Consider the following 14,149-nt stretch of genomic DNA (forward strand, 5'->3'; position numbering starts at 1 on the left):
ATCTGAATTTTTGATATCTGAAATAGAAAGTATTCTAGTCTGTGTGGCCTCTTAAACAGTCTCTCTCCTTCTTTGTGTTTATTTTAGTTGGTGATGTGGTTTTGCCCACCAAATCAGATTAATTATTCAAGAGAAGGGAATTGGAATTCTACATGCTTCTTAACTTTTAAAGTACAATTTTTGGACACCCAGATATTCTTCTGTGTTCTCTTACTTGGTTAGTTAGAGACACAGTGTCCAGACATACGTGTTCAAATGAGACAGTCTACTAAAGTGTGCCAAATCAATTACCTGGCTGACATGTGTGTCTGTGTGTGTGTGTGTGTGTGTGTGTGTGTGTGTGTGTGAGAGAGAGAGAGAGAGAGAGAGACAGAGAGACAGAGAGAGAGACAGAGACAGAGAGACAGAGAGAGACAGAGAGAGAGACAGAGAAAGAGAGAGACAGAGACAGAGAGAGAGAGAGAAAGACCCTGGGGCTTGAACTCAGGACCTGGACACTATCTCTGAGTGTTTTTGCTCAAGGCTAGCACTTTACCAATTGAACCATGGGGCCACTTCCGGCTTTTCTGGCTTTTTGCTGATTAATTGGAGGTAAGATTCTCATGAAATTTCCTGCTCTGGCTGGCTTCAAACCTCAATCTTCAGAGCTCAGCCTCCTGAGTTGCTAGGATTACAAGCTTGAGACAAAGTCACTGGGCCACTTGGCTGACTGCCTGAAGGGCTGGAATTTTAGTGACAGCCATAAATGTGGGGTTTCCAGAAGAAAGGCCCCTGGCCAAGAGATGGCCCTTGGAACCTTATCTGGAACCAATGGTCTAGCAGCAGTTCCATTCCGGAGGTAATGGGGAGTAATGGGGAAAGCTATCCAACTATTGCTATAAATATGCAGATGGAATTAAAGATTCACAGATGATTATTTTTAGCAAGGTGTTAGTTCCAGTGGCCTGGAAATTTTTCTCTCAGGTATTGATACTCTTTAACCTTTGAGAATTCCATTACACATCATCAGACATTTCTGTTCTGATAAAAGAACCTTAAGACAAACCAGGAAAAATAAAACTTTTGCTATAAATGAGAGTCTATTTCTTTGCACTTTTTATAAAACCATTTATAAGATTATCTCAAATACTAATTTATGTCATAATTTCCAGAATCCCCACAGATGGTCCAGTTCTTCTTAAAAATATTTTTATTATCTTTAAGGAGTTGTACAAAGGAGTTGTCGTTCATCAAATGGATTTGTTTATGAACACAGTGCCCTGGTGAATGTCAACCCTTTCAACCTTCTCATCCATGTCTCTCATTCCACCTCTCCCTCAGTTCTCTTCATTTGCCTTTCTTTTTTTTTCCAATCCTGGGGCTTGAACTCAGAGCCTGGGCACTGTTCTTGAGCTTTCTCAAATCTAGCATTCTACCTCTTGAGCTACATCACCACTTCAGGCTTTTGTTTCCTTTATATGTGATAACAGGGAATCGAACTCAGGGCTTCAGGTATGCTCGGCAAACATTCTACCACTAGGCCACACTCGTAGCCCTTTTTCTTTATTTTCTTCCTGCAATTTTTCTGCCAGGATCTTTAGGGGAAAAGCTGAGAATTTGTATTTTCCAACCTACAAAAGTGCCGTTGATACCACTGATCTGATCCCTAGACATTCAGAAGTGATGTCAAAGGAATGTACTTTGGACATATTGTTTTTACTGATACTCCATCACTTCTCTGTCAAATTGTTATCGTAGGAGAATTTCCATTATAGAAATGTCTTCTTTTAGCTGTAAAATGTCTGTTTTTCATTTGTACAAATTTGTTACATCACTTTTCTGTGTGTGAACGTGTGTGTTGTGATATTTGAAATGTAGTCCTAGCATGTGTGTGTGTGTGTGTGTGTGTGTGTGTGTGTGTGTGTGTGTGTGTGTGTGTGCTGGCATTAGCGCTTGAATTCACGGCTTGGACTTCTCTTGGCATTTTACCTCAAGGTTGGTACTCTATAACTTGAGCCACGGGTTCAGATTTTTGCTTGTTAATTAGAGATAAGAGTCTCACAAACTTTTCTGCCTGGGCTGGCTTCAAATCTCATTCCTCAGATTGTAGCCTCCTGAGTAGCTAGGATCATAGGCATGAGCCACCAGCATGTACAGAATCCTAATATTTTTATTTTTTTATTGTAATTAATAAAAGGGTTACATGATATTTGCCATATGGAAGGTGCATTAATTCACATAGAATCCTAATATTTTAAAAAATATATAATATATTGCAACTGTGGTCAGTATCCTTAGAAATAGATCTGAAAACCTTTGTGCATATGTGTGTATGCATGCTGATACTACTGGGGCTTGGGCTCAGGGCCTCACACTCTTACTTAGCTTCTGTGCTCAAGGCTTTTACCCCGCCACAACTCCACTTGCAGTTTTTTTGCTGGTTAATTGGAGAGAATAGTTCATAGACTTTCTTCCCACGGCTGGATTGACCTTTGCTTATTTCAGCCTTTTGAGTAGCTAGGATTACAGGTGTGGGCCAGCACTTCCTTGACGAGTGTCTCTCCATTCCTTCATCATCTTCAGTTTAGTCTTCATTTCTGTGGTGTTCAGCTGTTTTGAGATTCCATGTCTGGGCCTACCATTTCCAGAGCTGTCTCCTACAGTGGAGATGGTTGTAGAAGGGAATGTGGTGAGGGCAGGAGGTGGAAAGTCAAGAGTGGCATCCAGCCTATCTAACTCAACAAGTCTTGCATCCGCTGTGGCTACAGCTCCCTGCCCAGAGGCAGGGACATCTTGTTCTAGGCCACACACTCCCCAAACACAGGTTTCCCACTGCATTAGGGGAAATTCTTCACACTAAACACAGCTCCCCCCTCTCTCTTTTTAGAACGACTACAGGAAGTTGTCCATGCAATGTAAAGACTTTGTAGTCGGTGTGCTGGACCTTTGCAGAGACTCGGAAGAGGTGGAAGCCATTCTCAATGGTGATCTGGAGTCCATTGAGCCCCTGGATGTGCACAGACACAAGGCTTCTCTGAGTCGTGTCAAACTCGCCATTAAATATGAAGTCAAAAAGGTAAGGAGGCTCATCAGTGCCCAAATCTATGATTCTTAAAAACTGATCAGAGCCAGGCACTGGTGGATCACGCCATAACCCTAGCTACACAGGAGGCTGAGGTCTCCGGATTGAGGTTGGAAGGCAGCCCAAGCAGAAAAGCCTATGAGACTATTGTGTCTCCAGTGGTAGAGCACTAGCATTGAGCAAAAGACCTGAGTTCAAGCCCCACTACAGGCAAGCACAAAAAGACATGCACATGAACATGTGCATGCACACATACACACATATACACATGCATACACACGCATACACATACACAGGCAGCCTAATAAAAGGATTGTTTTCCTTCCTAAACACCGAGTTATGATGAAACTAAAAGTTAAATCTGTCAGGTCTGATGATTTCTACATAATTACCCAGAAGGGACTTTGCACCAGTCCTGAATCTTCTAGTTTCCTAGGAACATATTAGGATATTAATCCTGATGATATCCTTATCAAGACAAGGTTTGTGAGATTTAAATGAATTAAAGGTGTACAATGGAGCTGGGCTCATTGGCTCACGCCTGTCATCCTTGCTACTCAGGAAGCTGAGATGCAAGGATCACAGTTAGAAGCCAGCCAGGGCAAGAAAGTCTGTGAGACTCTTAGCTCCAATTAACTGCCAGCAAGCAAATCAGAAGAAGAGCTGTGCCTCAGCGTGGCAGAGTCATAACTTTAAGCAGAAAAATTTAGGGACAGTGCCCAGGCCCTGAATTCAATCAATCCCCACCACTACCTCCACCAACACCAACAACCCATATAAACATAAAACTGATCATGCAAGTGCCAGAACTAAACATTTTTGGTTAGATTTTCCTTTCTTTTTTCTTTTTTGTCTGAGACCTGAACTTGAACTAGGTTATCTGATGCTTTCACTCATTGGTTAGCATTCTCCTACCTGAGCAACACCTCCAAGGGTTAGTTATTCCCCCTCCCTTTTTTTTGTCCAAGACTAGAACTCAGACTGTTAGTTTTTTCTCTTCTGATTACTGCAGAAAAACTATGATGTGGGCTGGGAATGTAGCTTAGTGGTAGAGTGCTTGCCTGGCATGCATGAAAATTGTACGCATCTTATATAACTGAGATGGTGTTGTTTTTTTTTTTGAACTGTGAGATGAGCTGATGAATCAAGATGAAAAATGCTCTTATCATGAATTGATCTAGTCACTGAATAGCCAAGTCTCCCATCCTTCTTGCCCTGGGCCACGGAGAAGACAGACACTGCAGCCAGTTCCCGAGGGTTCAAGTCCTGAGACTGCCACTGTTTTCCTCAGTGATGCACAGGTCACTGGGCCTTTAAGCCTTGGCTTAGGGCAATAACAATACCACTGTTCAGCCATTTGAAGATGATCTGATAAAATGTATTAATAAACTAATATGGAATGAACAATCATAGGAACATTCCCATGTTATGAAAATACATAATGTGGAATTCATCATGGACTCCATAAGAATTCATGATGAATTAAACAAATTCATCCAAGATAAGCTTTATGTTCCCTGCATCATTTCCAGGCCATGGGGTCAGACCCATGTTCATTAAAGCAGGAAGGAATTTAACAGAATATTAAGAAGCATAGAGAGGCTTGTAATCCTAGTTACTCAGGAGGCTGAGATCTGAGGATCAAGGTTCAAGGCCAGTCCATGAGACTCTTTTCTCCAGTTAACTACCAAAAATGCCAAAAGTAGAGCTGTCATTTAAGTGGTACACTTCTAGCCTTGAGCATAAAAGCTCAGGGCCAGAACCCAGACTCTGAGTTCAAACCCCAAGATCGGTACGCAGACCAAAAAACAGTGCTGTACTAACAAAGTGATTTGTTGAATGATAACTTCTTTGTAGAACTACTTAAAATCATAAACCATACTTTAAAAAAAAAAGCTCACAGAATAAAGAGCAGTGGGAGAAATGCTTATATAAACAGCACTTTTAAAAACTTCACTCATGGGGCCGGGAGTTTGGTCTAGTGGTAGAGTGCTTGCCTAGCATGCACAAAGACCCAGGTTCCATTCCTTGGTACCACATACATAGAAAAAAAAGTCGGAAGTGGTGCTGTGGCTCAAGTGGTAGAGCTCTAGTCTTGAGAAAAACCCAAAGGACAGTGCTCAGGCCCTCAGCCCAAGCTCACAGACTGGCAAAAACAAACAAACAGACAAACAAACAAAAACACCTTTGCTTAGACCCAAGGCCAGAACTGATTTAATAAGGGAGTATATAAGGCCCACATAGAATAATTCTTCAGGGATAGTGGGAGAGCGCCTTCCTGACATGCGTGAGGCCCTGTGTTTGATTTCTCAGGACCACCTAAACAAAAAAATAAATTCATTCAATGAACATAACAAAAGCACATAGAACAATTCTTCAGAACAAATAAAGCTGCCAACAGACAGCTCCAGCCCCAGCAAGAAGGATTCCCTGAGTTCTTTTCCTACCTGCTCTGGCTATCTTCAACCCTTGATCCTCAGATTTCAGCCTCCTGAACAGCTAGGATTACAAGTACTTGACAGTCTCCCTCCCCCATTTTATTGAAGAACACAATAAACTTTTACATATAATATCATATTGTGTTCCAACTCTAATGACCAATCTCTCTATGTAACAGGACAATTAACTCTAAATGTTTTCAGGAAAGAGCAAAGGAAAATAACTTGTCAAGTTACAAGGTCATTGCAGGGGTCACACTTCTCTCCTGTGAGAGTGTTCTTGCTAGTGGAAGTTTTCCTGAGATAGAAAGGGAAACGACAATGTTGAAGAAGATTGATAGTAAGCCATTTTTAGAAACTTGCCTGAGCAGACACGCACAGGTCTTGTGATCTGCATCCCTTCTCTTTGGCACCTGAGATGAGAGAATGGATGTCACTTGTCACTTGCTTTTTATCTTGGCTTTGAAAGTGTTCTATTAGCAGAGACAGCTGCTACACAGATGTGCTTCTGTTAACCAAACCTTGCAAAATGAATGTCTTACTGTGTGCTCATTTTCAACAGATTGATGTGTGGGTTACAACATATGAGATGTCATTAATCAGAAATTCACTATCAGTCAACAACCACAACAATATTATTTAGAACTGAAAGAAGATGCAGGACTTTTGCAAATATTTCTGGGCTGGTTTTATGATGTAAATGGAATGTTAATGCCAAGTCTTTGATTTGGGATCTTTATTTAATAACTGCATATAAGAACTTTATTGTTTTAAAGAACTGTATGCTAGACTTCCCAGAAAGCCCTCACTTTTACATGCTCATTTAATACTTCCCCATCTGCACATTAGCAATGGAGGAAAAATATCCACACCCAGTTCAACTCCTTCCTTTGTCTAGTTCTTTGCGTGCGTGCTGCGTGCGTGCGTGTATGGAATTTGAACTCAGGATTTTATCTTCTTGCTTGGATTTTTCACCCTACCACTTGAGCCTCTTCTGGCTTTTGTCTGGTTTCCTGGAGTTAAGAGTCTCTCAAGTTTATCTACTCTGGCTAGCTTCGAACTGTGATTCTCAGACCTCAGCCTCCCCTGATTAGCTAAGGATTACAGTCAAAAGCCACCAATGTCTCAATCTCTTCTCTTTCTATTTTAAACTGAGTATGAGTAAGCTGGCAGGAAGAACTCTCACGTCATCAGACACCCAGATTAACAATCACATCTCACCTCATGTTGTCTCTTCTACTTTCCCTGTTAGTTCTCCCTAATAGTTATAAAGCAGTTTTGATAACTAGAGGGAGGCAAAGGAGACTTCATTAGAATTGGGCTCTGGGGAAAATAAGCATGATTAATATCTTCTGGATGGGAATGCATTCAGGAGCTCAACTGTCAACAGTAGAAATATGACTGATTCTCTCTCTCTCTTTCTGCCCTTCCCATCCCCCCACAGTTTGTAGCACACCCCAACTGCCAACAGCAGCTTTTGACAATCTGGTATGAGAACCTCTCCGGCCTTCGGGAGCAGACCATAGTCATCAAATGTCTGGTGGTACTGGTGGTGGCCCTGGGCCTGCCATTCCTCGCCGTGGGCTACTGGATCGCCCCGTGCAGCAGGGTACTGGCTGCCTATCCCTGTTTCCTTTGTGGTCGGTGGATCCTGTATCTTTAGAAGGGAAAAGAACAAAAGCTTCAAACCTTGAACCAGTGATATCGACTCTGCTTTTGAATAACTGGATCAACTCAAAGAAGTGATGAGAAAGGATTTTGTATGAACAGAATAGAATACTTAGGCATTTATGTATTTATTGGTCCCAAAACTTGAACTCAGGACCTTGGCACTGAGCTTTTTGCTACAACCCAGTGCTCAACCACTTGAGCCCACAGCTCCTTTTCCAGCTTTTTGATGGTTAATTGGAGATAAAAGACTCACAGGTTTTCCTGCCCAAGCTGACGTAGAACTGAGACCCTCAGATCTTAGCCTCCAATGCAGCCAGTGTAAGCTATCAGCATCTGGCTAATACTTAGTAATCTGTTCACTTGCTTTCTTCTCTCCACTTAACCATATAAAGAAAATTATGTTTAAGAAATTCCCTACAGGGGCCGGGAGTTTGGCCTAGTGGTAGCGTGCTTGCCTAGCATGCATGAAGACCCGGGTTCGATTCCTCGGTACCACATACATAGAAAATGCCGGAAGTGGTGCTGAGGCTCAAGTGGTAGAGCTCTAGCCTTGAGAAAGTCCAAGGACAGTGCTCAGGCCCTGAGCTCAAGCCCAGGACTGGAAAAAAAAATTTATTTGGGCTGGGAGTTTGGCCTAGTGGTAGAGTGCTTGCCTAGCATGCACGAGGACCTGGGTTCGATTCCTCGGTACCACATACATAGAAAAAAAGCCAGAAATGGTGCTGAGGCTCAAGTGGTAGGGTTCTAACCTTGAAAAAGTCCAAGGACAGTGCTCAGGCCCTGAGCTCAAGCCCACTACTGGCAAAAAAAAAAAAAAAAAGAAATTCCCTACATATTGCGCGTTGGTGGCTACTCAAAAGGCTGAGATCTGAGGATCATGTGTCAAAGGTAGCCTGAGAAGGAAAGTCTATGAGACCCTTATCTCCAACTAATGACCAAAAAGCTAGAAATGGCATTGTTACTCAAAGTGGTAGAGCTCTAGCCTTGAGCACAAAAGCTCAATGACAGCGCCTAGGTTCTAAATTGAAGCTCAGGACCAGCACAAAACAAGGAAAACAGCACCAAAAAAAAACAGCACAAAACAAGGAAAACAAGTCAAGCTAACTCTAGCTGTACTGAGTTAATAAAGGACAGTGCTAGAGAGAATGAGCTGTTCTGAGATCCTTTAATCCTGTTTTTATATTTCAATATCTGGTTTTGTTTAAATCAAGAGACAGCTCTGGCAAAAACAAGTCAAGGCCACTTATGGATGACCCTGAAAATCTGTCAGCCCCTTGGCTTAGCAGGATCTTCCCCCGTGGGCACCCTACTCTGCCAGCGCCGTGTATGTGGGAGAGCACATCCTTCTAAAGTCTGGGTCCCACTCTTGCCCAGTGCTGGGTGTGGAGAGAAAGTTGACCCATTCTGGCCAAGTGAGATGACTAAGTTCTTTTGTTATGTATTATGGAAAAGTACTTTGCAATTCTTCAAATCCATAAACACGAAAGACTAAAACATATAAATATTAGGAAAGTCAGCAGAGCCATAGGGCAAAAATCATAATCCATCCACATAATTAATTTCTGAAGAAAATGAATTGCAAAGTTCAACTTTCCAAGAGTTGGTCTCTTAAGGCGACTTAATCAGTTAAACACGACATCAAATTTGAAGTAAGCCCCCCTTTTTTTTTTCCTTTTAAAAGAACAGTGAAGCCGGTGTCAGTGGCGCATGTCTGTAATCCTATCTATTCAGGAGGCTGAGGATTGCAGTTCAAAGCCAGCCCAGGCAGAAACGTCTGTGTGAATCTCTTATCTCCAATAAACTACCAAAAGAAAGAAAGGAAGGAAGGAACCTGCAGCCCAAATGGTAGAGCACTAGCCTTGAGCAAAAGCAGCTCAGGGACAGCTCCCAGGTCTTGAATTCAAGCCACAGGACAAAACAAAATAAAATAAATCAAACAGTATGGTGAACTTCCCTACGAGGGTAAGGGAGAGTAGGATGTGATGGAGCCTTCACTTATAGCTGTTCTGTATTACCTATTTTATATCAAAAGACAACACAGCAAGCATTCTCCCCATATGGTCCCATTTAAAGATAAGTACACTGCTTTCCCTTTTGTTTGAAGCATTAAAAGATCAAGATCTGTAATCTTAGCTACTCAGGAGACTCAGATCTGGAGGATCATGTTTCAAAGCTGACACAGGTAAAAGAGTAAGAAAGATTTCATCTCCAATGAACCAGCAAAAAGCTGAGTTGGAGGCAGAGTGCCAGCCATAAGAGTGAAAAGACAAGCTCCTGAATTCAAGACCCAGTACAGAGAGAGAGAAAGCTCAACCTTTGTTACAGACTTGGCCACTATCAAAAAATTACATATGCTAGTTTCTGGGCACTGGTGGCTCACACCTGTAATCCCGGCTACTCAGGAGGCTGAGATCTGAGGATCATGGTTCATAGCTAGCCTGGGCAAGAAAGTCCATGAGATGCTTATCTCCAGTTAATAACTAGAAAACTTCAAGTGGCACTTTGGCTCAAACTGGTAGAACAAAAAGGCTCAGGGACTGGAGTGGTGCTGTGGCTTAAAGGACAGGGCGGTAGCCTTGAGCTGAAGAGCTCAGGGACAACGCCCAGGCCCAGAGTTCAAGCCCTACAGCAGATCAAAAAAAAAAAAAAAATCACATGTACTAGGGATAAGCTTCCCAATACTATCCTGTTCTCAGGTGGGTAAAGGCAGAGTAAATGTTGTTTTTCTTTTTACTAAGGAAAACATGTCTATGTGTGTTCATGTTCAATGCCAGAAATACTTGATATTCATCGGTCTTTGGTTGACATCAAATTAAGATGTGCGAAGCTAAACTCTTTGGAACGTAAACCCAAATGTATTTCTCTGCACAGTAGTAGAGCTTGAACTCAGGACCACAGCACTGGACTCTGGGCCCTTTCTCCCAGAGTTGGTACTCTGTAAGGCATGAATCCAGTCCTGGACTTTTGTTGGTTAATTGGACTTAAGTGTCACACAGACTTTTCCTGCTCAGGCTGGCTTTGAACCATGATCCTCAGGTCTCAGCCTCCTGATTACAAGTGTAGCCACTGGTGCCTGGCTGGTTTTTATTTGTGCTAGCACATGGAACTAGGTGGACTTAACTCAAGACCATGCACTGTGAAATATGGGGCATTATATCACAGGAGAGTTTTAAGACATCACCTCAAAATAATTATACACTGACCTGTAGAAATACATTTGTACTATAGTATGATTTTTCCAAACTCAGATGACTTTTAATGAAGTTATCCTACTTAAAAGTCTTAATTATTCTGTATCTCCCTCTTTTAGAGTAAAAGTCACCAATGGAATATTTTTCTTGATTCTAATATTTTTCTATCTTTTTAACTATACAAGATACAATAATGTAATTGCCATACTTAGAAATGAGAGCTAATATTTAGTCTCTTTTAAAAAATAATTCTAGTTTGTATGTGTGGGGGGGGTCTGCTGGTAGTGAGACTTGAACTCAGGGCCTGGATGCTATGTCTGAGCTTTTTTGGTCAAGGATCATGCTTTACACTTGAGTCACAACTCCACTTCTGGATTTTTGGTGGTTAATTGAAGGTTCTTATGGACTTTCCTGCCTGGGTAGCTTCAAACATCTGTCTTCAGCTCTCAGCCTCTAAAGTAGTTAGGATTATAGGCACAAGCCACAGATGCCTGGCTCTTGTTCCACTCTTTAGAAAGTTTTGAATGTCCTAGGTGAGTCTACAAAATCATGATGACATTCTCAGTTATAAAGTATGAAAGAATTACATGGACCAAATTTACCTTAAGGTCTTGAAATCTGCATAGTCTTTCATTTAAAAATAAGAGCAGGACAGCTGGGCACTGTAGCCCATGCCTGTAATCCTAACTACTCAAGAAGCTGAGATCTGAGGATCATGGTTCAAATCCAGTCTGGGCAGAAAAGCCTGTGAGCTTCTTGTTTCCAATTAACCACCAAAAAGCCACAAGTGGAGCTGTGGCTCAAGTAGTAGAATGCTAGCCTTGAGCAAAGAAGTTCAGGGGCAGTGCTCAGGCTCCGACTTGAGTTCAGACCCTAAAACCTGCATTAAAAAAAAAAAGAAAGAGGGGCCGGGAGTTTGGCCTAGTGGTAGAGTGCTTGCCTAGCATACACAAAGACCCAGGTTCGATTCCTCAGTACCACATACATAGAAAAAAAGCTGGAAGTGGTGCTGAGGCTCAAGTGGTAGAGTCCTAGCCTTGAGAAAGTCCAAGAACAGTGCTCAGGCCCTGAGTTTAAGCCCAGGACTGGAGAGAGAGGGAGGGAGGGAGGGAGAGAGAGAGAGAGAGAGAGAGAGAGAGAGAGAGAGAGAGAGAGAGAGAGAGAGAGAGAGAGAGAGTCTAGAAGTCTGGCCTAGTGGTAGAATGCTTGCTTAACATGCATGAAGACCAGGTTTGATTCTTCAGTACCAAATACATAGAAAAGCCAGAAGTGGTGCTGTGGTTCAAATGGTAGAGCGCTAGCTTTGAGGAAAGCCCAAGGACAGTGCTCTGGCCATGAGTTTGCGCCCCAGGACGGGCAAAAAGGGAGAGGGGGGGAGGGGGAGGGAGGCGAGAGAGAGCTGGCCCATAATTTCCAGACAAGCACCTGACCGTGCAATCTTTCCTAAGTTTCACTGGGTGTTTACCATGAATTTTAAAGACTTATTAAGCTTGGTTTGATTACATTTGGGAGGAAGCAGGTCCTTTTTAACAGGAGTGGTTTTCACAGTGTGTAGCTCTGCAGAGACAGGGGACCCATGCCCTTCTCCCTGCAGGCTGATTGTCAGAAGTGGGAGCTAAAGCAAGTTCTCTCCCCCTCCCTGCTTCCTTCTCCTTTCCTCCTTCCCTCCTCCCCTCTCCTTTCCTCCCTCTCCTCCCCTCCTCCCCCTTCCCTCTCTCTTCCCTCCCTGTCCTCCCCTTTCCCTCCCTCTTCTCCTCTGTCCCTTCCCTCCCCCCTTCCTTCCCCTCAATCTTCCTCCCCCTCCCCCTCCCTCTTCTCCTCCAGCTGGGGAAGATCCTGAGAGCCCCTTTCATGAAGTTCGTGGCCCACGCCGCCTCCTTCATCATCTTCCTGGGCCTCCTTGTGTTCAACGCCTCCGACAGGTTTGAGGGCATCGACACTCCACCCAATGTCACGGTCATTGATTTCCCCAGACAGATTTTCCGAGTAAAAACCACGCAGTTCACCTGGACGGAAATGCTCATTATGGTCTGGGTGCTGGGTAAGGCTTCTAGTTTAAGCACTCTAATTTCTACCAAGGAAAAACTCTACTTATAATTGTCATGTCCCTCCCTCCCTCCCTCTCTCCCTCCCTCCCTGCCTCTCTTCCTTCCTTCCTTCCCTTCCCTCCCTCCCTCCCTCCCTCCTTCCTTTTGACAGTACCAAGGTTTGAACTCAGGGTCCTGCTACTAGGCAGGTGCTCTACTGCTTGAGCCACACGTCTCACTTTTTTGCCAGTCCTGCCAGGGCTTGAACTCAGGGCCTGAGCACTGTCCTTGGACTTTTTCACAGCTGGTGCTCTACCACTTGAGCCTCAGCACCACTTCCAGCTTTTTTCTATGTATGTGTCACCGAGGACTTAAACTCTGGTCTTCGTGCATGCTAGACAAGCACTCTACCACTAGGCCACACTCCCTGCCCCCACACCTCTCACTTTTACATCCCAGCCTTGACCTGGATCACCCTATTTCCCCCCACTTGTAGCTGTGATGACAGTCTCGTGCTGTTGTCCCCAGCTTCTGTTGATTGACATGAACACTGGTGAACTTTTTGCCCCCCTCTCTGGCCACAAACCTCCAGAACCTCCTGATCATGTGATCCGAGGAGTGAGCTGCTACGTCTGGCTGATAGTTTCTACTGAAAGTGTTATATCTTGCATAGCGAGAAAAATCACCAGAGCAAGAAAAGTTCAATAGCAAAAATCACCAAACAGCTTCATAGCAACCGAATGCTAAAAGATACTATATAGTAAATAGAAATGTACTCCCATGAGTCTGATTATAAATATACCATGTTTCAGTAAGTGGACTTCAATGATTGAACAAGGTGTAAGTTTTCAACTATGATTCCACAGGATGATTAATTCCTTTATTTGAAGTATCTATAAAATGACCTGGTTGTCATGAACTGATAACTTCTATGTAAAAATTCCACATTATTTTTCCCTTTATGTATTTAGAACAATGTGCTGTGTTATTTTTTCCCTCTCCTTCCTCCCCCACCCCCTGCTCTCCCAATGGCATAGATTTTAGTTACTCTGAAGTAGGGCTTTCTACTGGAGGATTTTTGTCTTTTTCTTCACCCATCCAGCATCCAGCAGAAATGAAAGAGGCAGACAGGAAAGAGGAAGTGAGCTCTGATGACTTGCTAAAAAGCCTACTTGCTTAGGCCTCTTGTAGTGAAATGAAATGATTTCTTCATTTTAACAGATTATTTTTACTGTGATTTGATAAGCCTTTGTGTGTGTGTGTGTGTGTGTGTGTGTGTGTGTGTGTGTGTGTATACCAGTAGTAAAACTTAAACTAAGAACCTGGGGGTGCCCTCTCCTTTAGCTTTTTTTACTCAGGGCTGGCATTCTACCACTTGAGTCACACTTCTCCTTTGAGCTTTTTGCTGTTTAACTGGAAATGAGAGTCTCATGGATTTTCTTTTCAGGTTGACTTGGTACCTTGATCCTCAGATCTCAGCCTCTGAGTGGCTCAGCTAGGATCATAGGTATGAGTCACCGCCACTCATGCTGCCAGAAATTTTTTTTTTGCTAGTCATGGGGCTTAAACTCAGGGCCTGAGCACTGTCCTTGGGCTTTTCTCAAGGCTAGCATTCTGCCACTTGAGCCATAGCCCCACTTCCAGCTTTTTTTTCCTATGTATGTGGTACCAAGGAATTGAACCCGGGTCTTCATGCATGCTAGGCAAGCACTCTTACCACTAGGATAAACCCCTGGCCCCCAGAAATCATTTTTTATTTTG

The 14,149-nt window shown here is 43.2% G+C and overlaps 1 protein-coding gene across 6 annotated transcripts in view; it reads left to right on the top strand.

Moving 5' to 3' along the window:
• Window positions 1–14,149, top strand: part of Trpc3 (transient receptor potential cation channel subfamily C member 3) — a 62,080-nt gene that overhangs the window by 26,393 nt on the left and 21,538 nt on the right. For all 6 annotated transcript variants that reach the window (XM_090356624.1, XM_090356625.1, XM_090356626.1 and 3 more), the window contains exons 3-5: window positions 2,867–3,055; window positions 6,944–7,108; window positions 12,186–12,402. In XM_090356624.1, coding sequence (XP_090212750.1) covers window positions 2,867–3,055; window positions 6,944–7,108; window positions 12,186–12,402 — 571 coding nt within the window. The remainder of the gene's footprint in view (window positions 1–2,866; window positions 3,056–6,943; window positions 7,109–12,185; window positions 12,403–14,149) is intronic.

The sequence above is a fragment of the Megascapheus bottae genome, chromosome 23 (assembly GCF_031878675.1).
Source record: "Megascapheus bottae isolate mThoBot1 chromosome 23, mThoBot2.hap1, whole genome shotgun sequence".
In the NCBI taxonomy this organism is placed as follows: domain Eukaryota; kingdom Metazoa; phylum Chordata; class Mammalia; order Rodentia; family Geomyidae; genus Megascapheus; species Megascapheus bottae.